At 41.5% G+C, this 19,848-nt stretch overlaps 1 protein-coding gene across 6 annotated transcripts in view; it reads right to left on the bottom strand.

Annotated features, from left to right (window-relative positions):
* The window catches only part of PDE1C (phosphodiesterase 1C), a 622,941-nt gene that overhangs the window by 7,934 nt on the left and 595,159 nt on the right, over window positions 1–19,848 (bottom strand). For 4 of the 6 annotated variants that reach the window (XM_070787864.1, XM_019958799.2, XM_019958802.2 and 1 more), the window contains 2 exons: window positions 11,589–11,657; window positions 2,227–4,378 (listed from right to left, as the gene is read on the bottom strand). In XM_070787864.1, coding sequence (XP_070643965.1) covers window positions 4,365–4,378; window positions 11,589–11,657 — 83 coding nt within the window. In that variant the 3' untranslated portion in view covers window positions 2,227–4,364. Of the gene's footprint in view, window positions 1–2,226; window positions 4,379–11,588; window positions 11,658–19,848 lie in introns of those variants that run through there. The other 2 variants (XM_019958804.2, XM_070787867.1) reach the window with 2 other exon arrangements.

Below are 19,848 nucleotides of genomic sequence, written 5' to 3'. Positions count from 1 at the left end.
TGTCAGAGCATCTACATTCCAAACCTGACTCATGCCAGATTCTGATCGAGGCAACCACACTGGCTTGCCTGGTATGAATTAACTGCATTCTGAAGATGAGCTCGTGGGAACACATACAATTAGCCAAAAGCCTCCTCTCACTGCTAACATCAGCTCCATGGAGCGCAGAATCAAGGTGGGTTCATCCCAATTCCAGAGGCAGAAACACATCTTTTAAAACTAGTGGTGTGGCTGAATTGGTTTTCATAGCTGGTCTTTTCCTTAAAGGGAAGGTGGAAGATGTTCATTTGTTTCACCAGAGCAGGAGATTTGGTCCTCGTTCAATACTTAGGCTTCCCAGCAGACAGTTTTGAAAATGAAAGTTCACTTTTTGTGAAGCTGGGGCTTTGCTGTTTAAGGAGCCCGGTAGCATGGCCTGTCTTCTGCACCTTTCAGTGTCCTTACATCCCTTCTCTCATTTGTGGTCACCCTCCCCCATCCTTGGAAGGAGGGTCAGATTCCGTTCTGTCTCTGCCCCCATATGACTGGGATGTATAATTTCAGTTTTCCATTATAAAAATACAGAGACAGTAACAGTCACTGCAGAGGCCAGGGTGAGAATGACAAGAAACCAACACGTGAGAGACAGCCAACACAGCACAGACACAGAGTAGGTGCTCACCCAGCATCAGCTTCCATCCTTTTCCTCAGAGGAAGATCCTACGTTTCAGGAATTATCTGGAAGGTTTGCACTTGTCAGGAAAACTCAGTAACAGCATACTCCCCTGGTTAGAGTAATTCCTTTGTCTCCTCAAGACATGAAAGCAGTAATATGAAGGCCAGGCTCAGGATGTCCTTTCTTTTTGTAGAAATACACTCTTAGAACATGAACCCAACCGGAAAATTACTCTTAAACCATGCACATTAAATGTAGTGTTGTCTAAGGTGAGGGTCTATTCCTAAACTCTTCAAAGTGTAGTTTATATTAAAATTAGAATAATTAAACCCTACATCTATGTCAGAAAAGACTCTGGCTCTCCAAGGACTTTTCCTCAAGAAAATGAGAATACTAACTACTATTTCTATATCTGAAACTCACAAAGCCAGGAGCACAGGAGATAGGAAGCCTGCTGTCGGAGAAGCTAGTCAGAAAAAGCCCAGTTGACACTGCCTGAACCAAACAACCGAACCTGCATTTTTAGATCCTCTGAGAAACACGTGAAATACACAGAGGAAAGATAAACCATCTAGTTGTGTTGCCCTTCATCCAACCTGAAGCTGTTTGCTTCCTCCCACAGTTCTCAACCCTGGATGCCCATCAGATCACCTGGAGAGCTTCAGATTAACCGATTCCTAAGCCCAGCCGCCAAGAGTCTCAGAAGTAATCTGCTGTGCTAAGGTGAAGCCCATGCATCAGTATGTTTGTGATACCCAGTGATTCTAACTCATAGCCAGATTGAGAAACACTTGTCTCAGGGACTTTTATTTTGAGAATAAGTCAGCTTGTACTTAAGTTTTGAGGGCTGCTTGGGGTGGCTAATGGGGGCTTCCCTGATAGCTCAATTGGTAAAGAATCCGCCTGCAATATGGGAGACCTGGGTTAGATTCCTGGGTTGGGAAGATCCCCTGGAGAAGGGAAAGGCTACCCACTCCAGGAATTCTGGCCTGGAGAATTCCATGGACTGTATAGTTCATGGGATCGCAAAGAGTCGGACACAACTGAGTGACTTTCCCTTTGGCAGTTAACGGGGTCTGGTCATCACATATAAGAGTGGCCAACCCTTGCCCATATGCTAAAATCTGTCACAAGAATCGAACCCATGAAGATCTACTTTGGGGAGAGGTAATGCAGTATTTGTGAGAGAGGCATGGATTTGGGGTGTCACAGAACTGGGCTAAGCTATTACCAGCTGTGAGATCCTAAGGAGATAATCTGTTTTGGGATTCAGGATTTTTGTTTTCTAGAAAATGGGGGAAATGGTAACTTCTTGGCATGGTTGCAGGGAGACTTTAAAGCAGCTATAACTTAGATAATGTATGTAGGGTACCTTGCAACCTCACAGAGTGCCAGTATGTCCTAGGTGCTTGGTATGTGGCTACCATTATTACATAGCACAGGAGATGAAAGGTCACCATTGGGAGCCTTTAAGTGGTGGCTTCCCTGGTGGATTTCTTATTACAGTATAGAAAAGTCATGTAATTCCCTGCACAAATGGATTTTACTACTTGAAAAACCTCAGCACACAATGAAGAGATTAACTTAATAAATTTATTTGTGAACATTTGGCAGAGAATACACCACTGTGATTCACAAAAGGCTAATTATCCAAAATGGGCATTTGTGGAAAAAAAAGAAATATATATATATATATATATATTTTTTTTTTTTCCCCATTCAGCTACCTGAGGGAAACACTTTGCTGAAACCTAGTGCCATTTTAAGCAAAGCAGAAACATCCAGCCCATGTTCTAAACTATTTATACGATGTACAAATAAAGAGGTTCATTCAATTGTTTTGGGCAATGCCCAACCATAAGTGTAGAATCCTGGAGCTCCCAGATTCGAAGTGTGGCCTAGATACTCAACCAGGATGGAAGAAGCTTCAGTCTGGAACACTAATCTTGGAATTAGGAAAATGACAGCAAATGACTCTTGAGTCTTAAGACTCTGCATTTATTTTGCTAAGCCATGATAATTCTGAGTCACGTTCACTGGAAGTCATTCTTGGACCACTGTCTCCCTGGTCTTTGGGATTCCTCTTCTTATGCTTCATTCCATAGATCACTGATCCTCGCTTAAATTTCATGAAGATGAGATAGGGTGTTATACACATTTGCATCCCCAGAACATAACCCCAGTACTGCTAACAGTTGGTGCTGAAAAATATTTAATGATTGAAGAAACTATTTGGCATCACACTCACTAACCTTCATAAAGCTCCCATTTACTACAGAAGTGGTGAATCACTTAAAACACACACCCGCTGGCAAAGCTGAGTAAAATCTAGACAGCCTAATATTTATCCTTTGCATCAGCAATGCCTTGATACCTAGATTTGCTGCCCACGTTTGCTCAAAGAAGAATGTCAGCAAGTTCCTTTCCTTTGAAAGTTCAAGTTTGGATCTGAGCGCTTTTGCTTTACACCAATGCTACAATCTCAGTGCATTTCTACAGGTCTTCCCACAGTCTGGAGAGCCCGAGGCACAATTTTCAAGCCCCTCTGACAGCTAGGTGAAAGAGGGGAAGCAATCAGGAAAGGCTGGAAAATAAGATCTTTCCTTATTCCAACAATTGCTAGCTATTAAATGCCCTGCAACTTCGTGATTTAATGATTAATGGTTTAATTTAATAAAAATAATATTTAAATTAATAAAAAAGAATAAGAAAGTCCTCCTTCAAGGAGACGATCATTTTTAATTGAGTTCTTTGTTTTCATTTTATTTGCCCTGGAGAGCACGAAGCACTTGAGGCATGCTCTTTCAAAGGAAAGAAATATTTAGGAAGTTAAATATTTCTAAGTTTTTTGCTTGATTTTTTTTTTCATTAGCTTGTGTATTTTTCTACGTGTGCATCTGAAGATGGGGAGTATAAGGCTAAATCTCTGTCCTTTGCTCACACCAACAATGACCTCTGTCAGAAGAAGCCTGACATTTCTTTAGGGTTCTAGAGCTCTGAAATGCTAAATCACCACATAACAAATATGCTTTGCTCTACTCCATAGTAAGAATGGCAACTGGTTTCCCTTAAATGGAGCTCAAGGTAAAAGGCAATTGCAAAGAGACCACTTGGGGGAATCTTCACTTAAAGTTAAGACAATGCAGAGGGATTTCATAGACAGAGCACTCGGTGGGCTACTGTCCATGGGGCTGCAAAGATTCAGACATGACTGAGTGACTAACATTTTCATTTTTCAGGGCCCCTTCACACCCCAAAATTGTGCTTGAAATGGGTACATACATAACTGATCTAATCCCAGGCAGAATATAGGTATGAAAGAAAGACCATTCCAATGTGGACTGACATCAGCTTTTACCCCTGAAAGTGAAACTCTGCTAACTTTGGGCAAGCTGTTTATCTGAGTACGCCTCAGTTTACTAATTTGTGAAATGGACATAATAGTATCTTCCTTAGAGGTTGTTGTGAGGATTAAATGGGATAATATGTGTGAGGAACCTACCACTGTCCCTGATATTTGATAGATGTGCAATACGTATCAAAGTATTTATTGTTAAAAACCTGTATTAAGTAAGATAAAGTTCATCACTCAATAACTTACAATACACATAATAGTTTGTTTTTTTAAAAAACCACATAAGCTTCCTAAAATGTCTTCAGACCTCAAGGCTGGTCAGTTCTCTTCTGAAGAATCCTCTGGCTGGACATTTTATCCGTAGTCCCCTAGAACAGGACACATAACAATGTCATTGCAAGCCAGTTGGCATCTCAACACACAAACTCTTTCTACATCAGGCAACAGAGATTAGAAGCAGAGCCACATCTATTGTCAACACTACCGTGCAAGCCAGCAGCTGCATACACAGGAGCAATCGGCTATCTGCATCCCTGGATGATTATGGTACTGTACCTGTCCATCTAAGGATCACTTCAGGAAAGTGATGTGACCGAGGCTCCCGGGGGCATCTGCTTAGAAGCCAATGACTAGACTCCATCCTTAGCAGTCATGACTGGAAGTGAAGCTCTGGGCCACTCCTCCAGTGAGAGCCAACATTTGCTCAGCTCTCCATCACTTATGGCCCACCCATGGGGCTTGACGGGGTTCATAAACCTCATGGGGTACAGTTGAAGTTGGCACTAGAAAAACTTGGCTGCAGGTGCTATTCCTTTACCAAAGAAGAGTCATTTTGCTATAGATGTGCAAGGAATCCAGGTGATGTCCCCAGAGCAGTTTCCTGGTGCTGGCATTTCAGGAGGAAGCTTTCTTAATTTCAGCAACCACACAAGCAGTTCTTTAATGAAGTGGCACCTGGTGGCTTCAGGATTGAAGCACGTGACCGACAAAACTGTCTTGGAAGACAGTCACAGATTTTTCACTTAAGAAATTCTTTAATATACACTATTTGAGCATATAGAAAAGTAGGATTAATAATAAAATGAACACTTATGTACTCTCTAAATACAGTTTAATAAAATCTTAACATCTTGCATGCTGCTGCTAAGTCGTTTCAGTCGTGTCCAACTCTATGCGACCCCATAGACGGCAGCCCACGAGGCTCCCCTGTCCCTGGGATTCTCCAGGCAAGAATACTGGAGTGGGTTGCCATTTCCTTCTCCAATGCATGAAAGTGAAAAGTGAAAGTGAAGTTGCTCAGTCATGCCTGACTCTTAGCGACCCCATGGACTGCAGCCTACCAGGCTCCTCTGCCCATGGGATTTTCCAGGTGAGAGTACTGGAGTGGGGTGCCATTGCCTTCTCCGAACATCTTGAATATTTGTTCAAATATTTGTTTAAAGAGATTAAATAAAAAGGTGGAGTTAAATAACTAATATACCTTTCCATGGGGGCTTCCTTGGTGGCTCAGATGGTAAGGAGTCCACCTACAATGCAGAAGATCCGGGTTCGATCCCTGGGTCAGGAAGATCCCCTGGAGAAGGGAATGGTAACCTATTCCTGTATTCTTGCCTGGATAATTCAATGGACGGAGAAGCCTGGCAGGCTACAGTCCTTTGGGACAGGATTGAGCAACTAACACTTTCACATACCCTTCCATGATGTTTCTCTCCCCTTTCTCAGAAAACTTATCCAGAATTTGATTTTTATTATTCCAGTGCCTATAGTCATTTAGTGATTGCATTTATATGCATCCACAAAATATCTAATTTTTTTGCTAGTTTTAAAAGATAATGTAAATTGTATTAGATGGTATAAATCTTATTGGAACTTCTTTTTCTTGCCCATCATTATGTTGAGCCTTGTTTGTCATAGCAAAAAATGGAAAACCACCATCAAAAGAAAAATGATTAAATATTCTGTGGCATATTTGTAAAACAGAATGTTGCACAGATGTTAAAATGGACGTTTTTCGAAGAACTAGCCTTATATTTCGCATGGAATTTCTTTTGCCACACATCAGCAAACTTTCTTGGAGTTTTTCTTTAAAATATGCCTCTTAAAGCAGGATAGGGCTTGATTTTGTTTTCTGTATTTTAGTATCAGAGTTTAAGCCATTTGAAATTATTGTTATTAGTGATATTTTAAATTAATTTTTACTGGAGCATAGTTGTTTTACAATGTTGTGTTAGTTTCTGCTGTGCAGAAAAATGAATCTGTCATATATATACGCATATCCACTCCTTTTTGGATTTCCTATCCATTTAGGTCACCACAGAGAATTGAGTAGAGTTCCCTGTGCTATACAGCAGGTTCTCACTAGTTATGGATTTTATACATGGTAGTGTATATATGTCCCAGTCTCCTAATTCAGCCCTCCCCTCCTCCCCCCTTGGTATCCATGCATTTTTTTTCTCTACTTCTGCTTTGCAAATAAGTTCACTCATATTGTTTTTCTAGATTTTACATATAAGTGATAGTAAACGGTATCTGTTTTTCTCTTTCTGATTTACTTCACTCCGTACTACAATCTCTAGGTCCATCCATGTCTCTGCAAATGGCACAGTTTCATTCCTTTTTGTAACTAATATTCCAATATATATATGTACCACATCTTCTTTATCCATTCCTCTGTTAATGGACAGTTACTGATATTTTTGGACTTGATTCCACTATCTAATTTTGTTTTGGTTTTGGACTTGATTCTACTATCTAGTTTTAAAATCATTCTTTATTCCTTGCTTCTTTTATTTTCTCTTCTGCCTTCTATTGGAGAAGGCAATGGCACCCCACTCCAGCACTCTTGCCTGGAGAATCCCATGGACGGAGGAGCCTGGTGGGCTACAGTCCATGGGGTCGTATTAAGTAGATACATTTTCTATGTTCCCTTTCTTTGGTGTTTATTTGCTGATTTAGATGCTGTAAGTTATACTTCTATTATTTTATTGATGATCCTTTGTGGATCATCAAAAAAGTTATACAATTACATGCTCTGTCCAAGGACAGATTAGATCTTAGCATTCTGTAACTCCCTCTTAAGTAACTCCTCTATCTTCTACCACTTCTGTTCCCTATTTTAACACCAAAAATGGACATTATGTTTATGGTGACTAGTTACATATACAACTTGCTTTATTTACTTGTATGTTCACCATTAATTCCTGTCTCTTACACTTTGCTTTTGGATTTACTTTTCTTCTTGAAGAATATCTCTTAATACTTCTTTAGTGAGGTCTGTGAGTGGTAAATTATGCCATTGTATACCTAAAATGTTTTTACATTGCCTTCATTCATAACTAATAATTTAGTTATTATATAATGCTTGATTTCCCCAAGCATATCAAAGATATATATCTTCATTGTCTTCTGGCATCTACTGTTGCTGTCAGCTGGTTGCAATTTTATTATAGGTAACCTGCTTACAGCTCCCCTGAACATAACCAGCTTCTCACAGCATTTAAGATTTTCTCACACTTGACATAATTTGGAACAATCTCACACAATGCATTTAGGTATGGATTTGGTTTTACCTATGTATGGCAAGTGAGGTGCATTTCTTGTCTAAGAATTTGAGCCTTTAGAGCTGTTTACCCATATTTGATGCTCTTTCATTTTTAAAACTGAGATAAAATTCACATACCATATAATTCATCATTTTAAGTATACAGTTCAGTGCTTTACATTATGTTCACAAGGTTTTGCAATCATCACCAATACTTAATTATAAAACATTTTGCTGCTGCTGCTGCTAAGTCGCTTCAGTCATGTTCGACTCTGTGCAACCCCATAGACGGCAGCCTACCAGGCTCCTCCGTCCCTGGGATTCTCCAGGCAAGAACACTGGAGTGGGTTTTTTATTCACCAATTAAAAAATCCCATGCCCATGAGAATTCACTCTCCATTATTCTCTCTGCCAGCCTCTAGCAACCACTGGACTTCCCTGGTAGCTCAGACGGTAAAGAATCAGCCTGCAAACAGGGAGACCTGAGTTCAGTCCCTGGGTTGGGAAGATCCCCTGGAGAAGGGAACAGCTACCCACTCCAGTATTCTTGCCTGGAGAGTTCCATAGACAGAGGAGCCTGGTGGGCTACAGTCCATACGGTTGCAAAGAGTTGGACATGACTGAGCGACTAACACACACACAGCAACCACTAGTCTATGTTCTGTCTCTATCGATTTGTCTATTCTTCCCATGTCACATAAATGGAATCTTACAGTATGTGGCCATTTGTGTCTTCTTTGTATTTCAAAAAAATGGAATCGTACCTTTCACTTAGCAAGTTGTTTTCAAGGTTCATCCAAGATGTAAAATGTATCAACACTTTCTTCCTTTAGCATGTCAAATAATAATTTATTGTATGGATATACCACATTTTGTTAACATATTCATCAGTCAGTGGACATTTAAGTTGTCTCCACTCTTTGGCTATTATGAGTAACATTACTATGAATATTTGTGGACAAGTTTCTGTATGAACATATGTTTTCAGTTCTCTTAGGAACATACTTAGGAGAGAAACTCTTGGGTCTTATGGTTATTCTAAGACTAACATTTTAAGGAATTGTCACCCTAGTTCCCCAAATAGTTGAGTCGCACCATTTTGCATTCCTGGCAGCAATGTATGATGGTACTTTCACCACGTCATTGTCAACAAGTGTTATTATCCAACTTTTAAACTCTTGCCCTTCTAGGGCAGGTGAAGTGGTATCTCATTGTGGTTTTGATTTGCATTTCTGTAGTGACTGATAATGTTGAGTATCTTTTCACATTCCATTTGTATATCTTGTTTGGAGAAATGTTTCTTCAACTCTTTTGCCCAGTTTTAATTATCCTGTTTATCTTTTTACTGTTGCATTGTAAGAATTCTTTACATATTCTGGATACTAAATCCTTATCAGATATATGGTTTACAAATATTTTCTTTCATTCAGTATATTTTCTTGATAATGTAATGTTTTTAATTTTAATGAAGTTGTATTATCAATTATTCTTTGATTGCTTACATTTTAAGAATCGTATCTAAGAAACCATTGCCTAACTCAAGTTTATAAAGATGTCTTCTTCTAAGAGTTTTATGGTTCAAGCTCTTTTTTAAAATTATGATTCCATCTCTACAATGTGTTTAGCATAAAGTCCTCAGGACTATGTTCCAACATTAATTCTCTTTCCAACTGTATTTTACCTTCAGTTTATTCTATTAACTGTGTTTATTTTTAAAAATGTGAATGCCTTCATGTTTATTTGCTTCGTTAAATCTCATATTTTAGATTGCTTCTTTTGCATATCTCTGTTCTTATTTGGTTTCAACACAATTTTACTTTATTGTTTTTAAAGATTTTTATTCCTCCACTTGGCTCTTTGAGTATCCTAAAACATGATATTTTAAGTTGCTTGACAGCCTGTACCAAGAGCTTGTAAAGATATATTTGCATTGTGGGAGGTAACACATGACGTTGGTGAGACTGGAAGGAGAAACAGTGGGCTGATCATTGTTAAAAGTGAGGTAGAGGGTATCTGCTAAAGAAACCATGAACTCTGAGCCCAACACCCAAATTGGGACCACTTTAGATTGCCAAACTAAAGCCAAAGACAAGGTGCCTGAGCCTCTGACTCAGAGGTCTCAGAAACCCAGCAGGCCCGCAATAGGTCCCCATTCAACAGATGGGAACCAGGTCAGCTCTGCCTGTTCTCACAGGGGTCCAGGATGACATTAGAGATCCCACCTGACCCAGGAATATTACGATTTTACAAAGAAGAACAAACACCATCACCACACGCTGAAGTTGTTGGGGTTAGAGCTGTTTGCCTCCTAATTACTATAATTCTCACAGCACAATAACCACAAATAGGGACATGATGAAATGGACTTCCAGAGACTACAGAGCAGGGTCTATTCAATACTAATACTCAATACTAAAAAGCAGTCAGTATAGTCGTATAGCTGTACGTTAGTTTAGTTTATATCAATCCAAACACCAAGATGAGCCTTCTTTAGGGGACGGTTGCTTTCTATCTATTCATGAATTAAACTGGATAATGCTCACTCATACAACAGTGCACCCAGCCTCCTAAGCATTAATGAGCACACAATATATGCTTGTCGTCTGAGTGGGCACTGGGACATAAAGGAATAAGGCTGTCCTCACCCTTGAAAAAGCCACCGATTAATGGTTAAAGGACTAATAAGCAAATCATTATAAATCAGCACTAAGTCTACCTAGATGATTTGGAGAGACTGCAAAAAGAAATTAGCCAGGGAAGAAAAGCCTAAAGAGTGTTACAGGCAGAGTGACAAAGGCAAGAAAGTTCAAGGGCTACTCAGTGGACACTGAGTTTCAGTTGTTGGACGGGGTTGCGGACATGGCAGAGGTTGAAAAAGCAAACAGATATAGATTATACTTAATCTAAGCTGCCACCGATTGTAAAGTGAACTATTATTTCATGTACAACCAAGAAAAAGTGCTGCTAATTCAATTGTAACGTGCCAAAGATTGCAAAAGATTCCTATTTCCGAAGAGCTAAAATGCAAGGTACTTTCCTTCTACGAATGGATGAAGTACAGCAATTCCCAAAGAAGCAACATAAAAGATACATTAATATTAGAAAACAGTTTTTTAAAAGATGAAATAATGCAAACACAATATGGATATAATTTTTCTTATCAAATTAATGAAGTACTAATGTTAGTATTAGCAAGAGCACATTGAAAGGTCAAATACTGCTAAAAGTACAAAATAATACTACCTTTCTGGAAGTCATATTGACAATAATGGGTCAAGAACCTAAATACATACATACTCTTTGAGTCAGTAATTCTACATACAGGAATCTGCCCTAAATCCGTACTTGCCGATTCAGAAGATTTATATATCAGAATGTAAAGTTATTAATGATAAAAAAGCAAGTTATATAAATGCCAGATTATTGATGAATACAGTTGGTCCTTTTATCTACAGATGAGCAACCTGCAGATACAGAGGGTTAACTGTAGGTGACTTGAGCATCCATGGATCCTGACATCTGAGTGGGGTCCTGGACCCAATTACCCATGGATACAGTATACAAATAAATTATAGTATCATCATATGAAATGTTAGTCAACCACTTAAATATTTTAAAAATATTTAATAACCTGGGAGAAAGCTTATGATATAATGGTGAACTTTAAAAGGGAGGAAATAAAGCTGAGATTTGAACCCAGGTCTGTCTCTCTCACCAAAGGTTCACACTCCTCCCCTAGCACCATCTGCCTCTCAAAGAAACACTTGTACAGCATGTCCAGATGAACATTAAGGAAGATCACAATTCTGCTCTTTCCATCTGTGAGCAGGAGATTGTAGACCAACTATGAATATGATGTCCATTTTTGGAAGAGCATTACAATGAGGATGACAGAGATAAAGACCTCTGCTAACACAGGGTCGACTGGATACACAAGGGGCCAGATTGTCCCCTTATCAACTGCTAAACTCATGAAGAAACAGTTCTTTCTGATGACTGTGATTACCTAAGATTATGACACAATGCCGTTTACCCACCTGGCAAGGTAAGGCGACTCGTGGAGCTAGTGCTTGGGGCAGGTGAGCCCTGAGAATGCTTCTTTGTGCCTATAAAGAGGAAAAAGAGGATAAGAAAGAATAGGATTGTGGACAGACTTTTCAGACCAGTAAATGCTCATCTGTAACTTTATCAAATGATCTAAAAGTTTGGGTCTGAAAACAACATTTAGAAGAAGGTTGAGTGAGGTTATGGGAACAGGGCATATTCCATGATCCAGAAAAGCCAGGAGCACAGCGTTTATCTTTGTGCTTCTGATGGATCTCATTCTCCAGATTGGTCTGTTAAGGACCAACACACCTCTGAGCAGGCATGCACTTTAGGATTATCAGGAGAGCATTCTAAACGTGCAGCTGCCTGAGCGCCACCCCCAGAGATTCTGTGTTCACTGTACTGAGCCGGAGCTCCAGCATCCAGATTTTTAAAGCCTAGCCCAGGTGATGCTAATGTGCATCCAGAGTGGAGAACTGTTGCTATGAAAAGGAAAGTTTTGGATTTAGAAGTAAGGAGTCAGGGGTTTGTCTCTGCTTTGTCCCTCTAGCCTTTACTCCCTATTGGATCTCCAGCAACAGACTTGACTTCTCTGAAGCCTCTTAAGAGCTGTGAAGATGAAGGCTTCATTTGCAAAACGAGGGAAATAACAACTAATCAAAGTGTCCTGGTGAGAAACAAAGGCTAGAGGTGTGTGTGAGTGCTCAGGAATTATGGGAGACCACGCAAATTGAGGTTAGTGGGATCTATGGGTCCCCACAGCTGGTGACAATGTCCCCATTGTGAAAGGGATTAACAGAGGTTCATGTTAACAGCTCAGTGGGCCTTAAGGGAATCAAAAGACAGAGTCCTGGGTGGGGAGCAGGAAGGAGAGAGCAAAACAAATAGAAGGATGAATTATTCTTCAAAAGAATATTTGCATGTGTGTGTGCATTTTTGTGTGTGTATATATATATATAAAACTATATATACACGTACATACACATATATATTATTTTATACATAAAGATACGCACACAAAACTCACATACACATTTATACCTAAATACATACATATTTTATCCATAAATGCAAATATTATTTGATTTTTCATTCCTTTACTTGGCCTTCCAGAAGGGGGCAAAGATGCCTGGAGGCCAGAATCCAGCATCATGGCATATACCTGGAGTCTGAGCTGGCAGAAATGCAGACAGAATTCTTAGGCAGAGGAGAGTCATGATTCAATGTCAAGGTATTTCTTTAACAAGTTTCCTGAACCTATGCAAACTTTCCATAAAGTCTACTTTCCATGCACAGGCCTGGTGTGAGTGGAGGTTGTGTTAGTTTGAGTGAATACAGTCATGGGTAAAGATAACTAGAGAACATACTGACTAATCTTGAAATCAGGGGAAGCAGGAACGTGGGGACAGGGTGAGGAGTAAGATTTCACTACCCTAGGATGCCTGGTAAGATGTGAAGATGTACATGAGGGATGGTGTTTGAGATTGTTTCATTTTAGTCTTAAAGAACAGGGTACTACCCTTGACATTCCATGTTACAGTTAATTATTATGATTATGATCAGCAGCAGTAGTAGTGTTAACAGTGTTAGTAGTGATAATAGTAAAAATAGAAAACACAACATTAATCCAAACACTTCAGACCCACAAAAGCTGTTAATTTGCATGAGGTGAGAGACGTGACATCCGGCAGAACTTTAGGTCTTCATTTTTCAGGTTTCATAGATGCCCTGATGTCAGAGTTGGGTGATTTTTTATAAATACGGCTGCTAGGGTCCTTCCTTTCTTGAACTCATTGAAAGGAAACCTCAAGAGAATGGAGCCACTTGTTTGCAGGCCAACAGGTTCTCCAGGTGAGTCTAATGATCATCCATCAAATGGGGTGCTCAAACACGTGAGGTAAATAGATTTACCCAAAGTGGTATGTGGGGTCCAGGGTAGGGCAGCCTCACTGCACAACTCCAGGCAGCACCACTCACACTGTAGCCTATGTGACGAATGGCGGAACAGCCCTGATCAAGGGCGCTACTGGAATGCAGATCCACAGCCATTCCTGACCCACCAGGAACAACCTGTGTCCCACTGGACCCGCCTCCACCGTGGGGAAGCCAATGACTCAAAGTGTTTAGACCTCTACTCACAGGATGCTTTACTTGTCTCACTATCCCTGTCAGATAGGGTTTCTCAACAGATGCACAGGGATATTTAGTTATGTCACTCTTCATCGTGAAGGCTGTCCTGTGCAGAGCAGTATGTTTAGGAGAATCCCCAGCTTCTATCGCTGAGTGTGAGCAGCACCTCCCCATTGTAATAATCAAAAACATCCTCCAGAACCTGACAAATGTCCTCTAGGAACAAAACTGCCCTCAGTGAAGAACCACTGCTTTAGGAGGGGAGGCAGGGTTTAGGGTTTTTTACTCAGAGCTGTGATTCACAATTTGGCCACTTGGTCATTAATAGCGGTCACTGACACATATCAGGCAGCCACCATGTGCCAGGCACCGTATTAGTTATGGACAAGTAAATGTACATTAGTTGTAGTTGTCTTTACTGACACTAATTCTCTGATGATAAAATGATTCCTCATTTATGGAGTTTTGGAAACAAAGCCTGTGCAAGTAATTTGCACAAAGTTACTGAATGTTGAGGGACAAAATTTAAGCCAAGATCCTTCAGAGTTGAAACGGAGAAAACTTCTCTCCATGTCTCTTGCTATTTCTTAAAAAATCCATTACCCAGGTTTCCTTCAAGTGCTGAATTCCTAAATTTGCCTACATGTGGAGAAGGCAATGGCACCCCACTCCAGTACTCTTGCCTGGAAAATCCCATGGATGGAGGAGCCTGGTGGGCTGCAGTCCATGGGGTCGCTAGGAGTTGGACACGACTGAGCGACTTCACTTTCACTTTTCACTTTCATGCATTGGAGAAGGAAATGGCAACCCACTCCAGTGTTCTTGCCTGGAGAATCCCAGGGACAGGGGGGCCTGGTGGCTGCCGTCTATGGGGTCACACAGAGTCGGACACAACTGAAGCGAATTAGCAGTAGCAAGAACAACCTGGGATCATTATTTTAACAAAAAAGAGAAACAAAACCAGGCTCCCTGACCTGGCTGAACACTACTGGGTCAGCATTTCTGGGGGGAGCCTGAATGTATCACAAGTGTTCCAGTGATTGTCTGCCCTCTGATAGATGAGGATGAGAGGCTTGTGGAAGCTTCCTGATGGGAAGGAGTGGCTGTGGGGAAAACCGGGCCTTGTTCTGGTGGGCATGGCCTGCTCAGTAAATCTTTAATCCAATTTTCTGCTGGTGGGCGGGGCTGTGTTTCCACCCTGTAGTTTAGCCTGTGACCATTATATCTACTACTGTGGGCAGGAATCCCTTAGAAGAAGTGGAGTAGCCATCATGTCAACAAAAGAGTCTGAAATGTGGTACTTGGATGCAATCTTAAAAATGACAGAATGATCTCTGTTCATTTCCAAGGCAAACCATTCCAAAGCACAGTAATCCAAACCTATGCCCCAACCAGTAACGCTGAAGAAGCTGAAGTTCAACGGTTCTATGAAGATCTACAAGACCCTTTAGAACTAACACCGAAAAAAGATGTCCTATTCATTATAGGGGACTGGAATGCAAAAGTGGGAATTCAAGAAACACCTGGGGTAACAGGCAAATTTGGCCTTGGAATACGGAATGAAGCAGGGCAAAGGCTAATAGAGTTTTGCCAAGAGAACGCACTGGTCATAGCAAACACCCTCTTCCAACAACACAAGAGAAGACTCTACACATGGACATCACCAGATGGTCAACACCGAAATCAGATTGATTCTATTCTTTGCAGCCAAAGATGGAGAAGCTCTATACAGTCAGCAAAAACAAGCCCAGGAGCTGACTGTGGCTCAGATCATGAACTCCTTATTGCCAAATTCAGACTTAAATTGAAGAAAGTAGGGAAAAACACTAGACCATTCAGGTATGACCTAACAAATCCCTTATGATTATACAGTGGAAGTGAGAAATAGATTTAAGGGACTAGATCTGATAGACAGAGTGCCTGATGAACTATGAATGGAGGTTCATGACATTGTACAGGAGACAGGGGTCAAGACCATCCCCATGAAAAAGAAATGCAAAAAGGTAAAATGGCTGTCTGGGGAGGCCTTACAAATAGCTGTGAAAAGAAGAGAAGCGAAAAGCAGATGAGAAAAAGAAATATACAAGCATCTGAATGCAGAGTTCCAAAGAATAGCAAGGGGAGATAAGAAAGCCTTCCTCAGCGATCAATCCAAAGAAATAGAGGAAAACAACAGAAGGGGAAAGACTAGAGATCTATTCAAGAAAATTAGAGATACCAAGGGAACTTTTCATGCAAAGGTGGGCTCAATAAAGGACAGAAATGGTAGGGACCTAACAGAAGCAGAAGATATTAAGAAGAGATGGCAAGAACACACAGAACAACTGTACAAAAAAGATCTTCACGACCAAGATAATCACGATGGTGTGATCACTCACCTAGAGTCAGACATCCTGGAATGTGAAGTCAAGTGGGCCTTAGAAAGCATCACTACGAACAAAGCTAGTGGAGGTGATGGAATTCCTGTTGAGCTATTTCAAATCCTAAAAGATGATGCTGTGAAAGTGTTGCACTCAATATGCCAGCAAATTTGGAAAACTCAGCAGTGGCCACAGGACTGGAAAGGTCAGTTTTCATTCCAATCCCAAAGAAAGGCAATGCCAAAAATGCTCAAACTATCACACAATTGCACTCATCTCACACACTACTAAAGTAATGCTCAAAATTCTCCACGCCAGGCTTCAGCAATACATGAACTGTGAACTTCCAGATGTTCAAGCTGGTTTTAGAAAAGGCAGAGGAACCAGAGATCAAATTGCCAACATCCACTGGATCATTGAAAAAGCAAGAGAGTTCCAGAAAAAATGTCTATTTCTGCTTTATTGACTATGCCAAAACCTTTGACTGTGTGGATCACAGTAAACTGTGGAAAATTCTTCAAGAGATGGGAATACCAGACCACCTGAACTGCCTCTTGAGAAACCTATATGCAGGTCAGGAAGCAACAGTTAGAACTGGACATGGAACAACAGACTGGTTCCAAATAGGAAAAGGAGTATGTCAAGGCTGTATACTGTCACCCTGCTTATTTAACTTCTATGCAGAGTACATCATGAGAAATGCTGGGCTGGAAGAAGCACAAGGGAGAAACATCAATAACCTCAAATATGCAGATGATACCACCTTTATGGCAGAAAGTGAAGAGGAACTAAAAAGCCTCTTGATGAAAGTGAAAGGAGAGTGAAAAAGTTGGCTTAAAGCTCAACATTCAGAAAACGAAGATCATGGCATCTGGCCCCATCACTTCATGGGAAATAGATGGGGAAAGAGTGGAAACAGTGTCAGACTTTATTTTTTTGGACTCCAAAATCACTGCAGATGGTGACTGCAGCCATGAAATTAAAAGACGCTTACTCCTTGGAAGGAAAGTTATGACTAACCTAGACAGCATATTCAAAAGCAGAGACATTACTTTGCCAACAAAGGTTTGTCTAGTCAAGGCTATGGTTTTTCCTGTGGTCATGTATGGACGTGAGAGTTGGACTGTGAAGAAAGCTGAGTGCCAGAGAATTGACTCTTGAACTGTGGTTTTGGATAAAACTCTTGAGAGTCTCTTTTACCGCAAAGAGATCCAACCCGTCCATTCTAAAGGAGATCTGTCCTGGGTGTTCATTGGAAGGACTGATGCTAAAGCTGAAACTCCAATACTTTGGCCACCTCATGTGAAGAGTTGACTCATTGGAAAAGACTCTGATGCTGGGAGGGATTGGGGGCAGGAGGAGAAGGGGACGACAGAGGATGAGATATCTGGATGGCATCACCGACTCGATGGACGTGAGTTTGAGTGAACTCCAGGAGTTGGTGATGGATAGGGAGGCCTGGCGTGCTGCTATTCATGTGGTCACAAAGAGTCGGACACGACAGAGCGACTGAACTGAATTGAGGGATAATGGTAGTAATGGTGACCTCCTTTAAAAGGACTTATGCAAAAACACCAGGCCTCCCAGTCCTCCCAGGACTGTGGTAGTCAATGCCCCTGACCCCACAGCAGGCCACTATTGATCCAATATCGATCCACGCCTCCACCAGAGACTCCCATGCCTACACAGCCAAGTCTGCCTCAGTCTCTTGTGGGGTCGCTGCTCCTTTCTCCTGGGTCCTGGTGCACACAAGGTTTTCTTTGTGCCCTTCAAGAGTCTCTGCTGCCCCAGGCCTGTGGAAATTCTGTAATCAAATCCTGCTGACCTTCAAAGTCAGATTCCCTAGGGATATTCAGTCCCTTGCTGGATCCCCAGGTTGGGAAGTCTGCTGTGGAGCCTAGAACTTTCACAGCAGTGTGAGAACTTCTTTGGTATAACTGTTCTCCAGTTTGTCAGTCGCCTGCCTGATGACTATAGTGGGGCTAATGGCGACCTCCTTCAAGAGGACTTAAGCCACACCCTGCACCTCCCTGGACTGTTGTAGATAGAGCCTCTGTCCAAGCAGGAGGCGGATGCTGACTCATGCCTCTGCAGGAGACCCTCAGACGCCCAAAGGCAGGTCTGGCTCAGTCTCTTTTGGGGGTCACTGCTCTCTTCCCTCAGTCCTGGTGCACACAAGGTTTTCTTTGTGCCCTCCAAGTGTCACAATATGAAAAGGCAAAAGAACCCGGGATCATTATTTTAACAAAAAGGAGGAAAAAAAACAGATTCCCTGGCCTGGGCAAGCACTACTGAGTCAGCATTCCTGGAGGAGCCTGAATGTGTCACAAGTGTTTCACCTGATTCTGATGTTTCAGGGAGGCTTGGGAAACCTTGTGTGACAGAAATTCCCTTCTTTTCCTCTAACTGCTGGAAAACATGGCACTCTGATTTCCACAGATATGCTCATGAGGCTGACTGGTCAAATGTGCTGTGACCTAAATGAGCACTTAAGAGCCAGCAAAGCACCGAATGATGACAAGCTTTCAATGGTGTTAATTATAGCCACATTTGCTATTGCCAGGTTATTTCATAGAAGTGCTTGGCACAATTAAAAAATCACCTATTCGGGTACTCCCAAAGTCTGAAGCTTGATGGCTTTTTCTTGGGGCAGTTTTTCATTCTCTTGATGTCTCCTTTGCAGACAGTGAATGAGACAGGAAACCCTGGGGGCCATGGTCAGTGGAAAAGCAGAGCTCCGAGCCCTCTGGCTATTTTCTGTGCATGCCTCATGAAATGCCCAATATATCAGGAAAGGGGAGAAACCATGCACACCTCTCCTAATCATGAATCGTAAACAGGTGGCAGGCAGAGACGTGTAAAATAAACCTGTTGGTGATTTCTCCGGACCATCAGGTGGCCGCATGGACCACTGGGGGTGGTTAGGCTCTGAGTCAGTCTTCCATAGGCTCCCTGTTAATTCAGATTGTGTCCCTGAAATTATTTTCCACCCAGAAGCCCCCAAATTACCTATCACTTTACTCCAAGTTCCATTTGTGGGAATAATATTCACTTACTAAATAATTACTCACTTATGTTTCACTTACTAAAACCCTCCACCCCTCCCTTGCTCCCATTCCCAGGGAAAACATCAGAAACTGAGCTGGGAGACCCACCCACTTCCGGATCAGCTTCCAAACTGTCCACCAACCTTCCAAGCTGGCAGATGCATAGATGTCGCTCTGGGATTTATTGTAGACATCTACCTGGGATGCTGCTCCGCAAGTGACTCAGAATTCACTCTGTGGGTGCTTTTCAAACCTGGCTCCAGATTAGGATGGCCTGGGAGTTTTACAGAAAATATGCTGATCCCTGGGCCCTCCTGCTAGGAATGATATTTCAATGATTTCTGATGGGGCGCTGGGGAGTCTGTTCCACAGCCTTGAGTGAGAAGCAGCACCCCCAGTGAACACCTATGAAGACATTTCTTTCAGCCGTCGGGGGAGGCACTTTCTACTAAGCAATGGGTGTGCTTTGTCTTAATGGATGATATGAATCTTCTAAATGGTTTCTTTTCATTTTCATTTCGGTTTCCAGGAAACTCAGATCCAATTTACGACCTAATGCTGGGAACTGGGGAGGCCCGTTTAGCCTGCATGACTGTCTACTAATGTTCTTTCCCTGGCTAGCTCTCTCTACACAAGCTCGACTTCTTGCCTCTGATTTTATTCTGCATTCTTCATTTTAAAAAAATGGTTAAATTTATGTGATTTTAGAATTC

This window comes from Bos indicus, chromosome 4, assembly GCF_029378745.1.
Source record: "Bos indicus isolate NIAB-ARS_2022 breed Sahiwal x Tharparkar chromosome 4, NIAB-ARS_B.indTharparkar_mat_pri_1.0, whole genome shotgun sequence".
NCBI classification, from domain to species: Eukaryota; Metazoa; Chordata; class Mammalia; order Artiodactyla; family Bovidae; genus Bos; species Bos indicus.
This window is presented reverse-complemented; position numbering and strand designations above follow the sequence as displayed.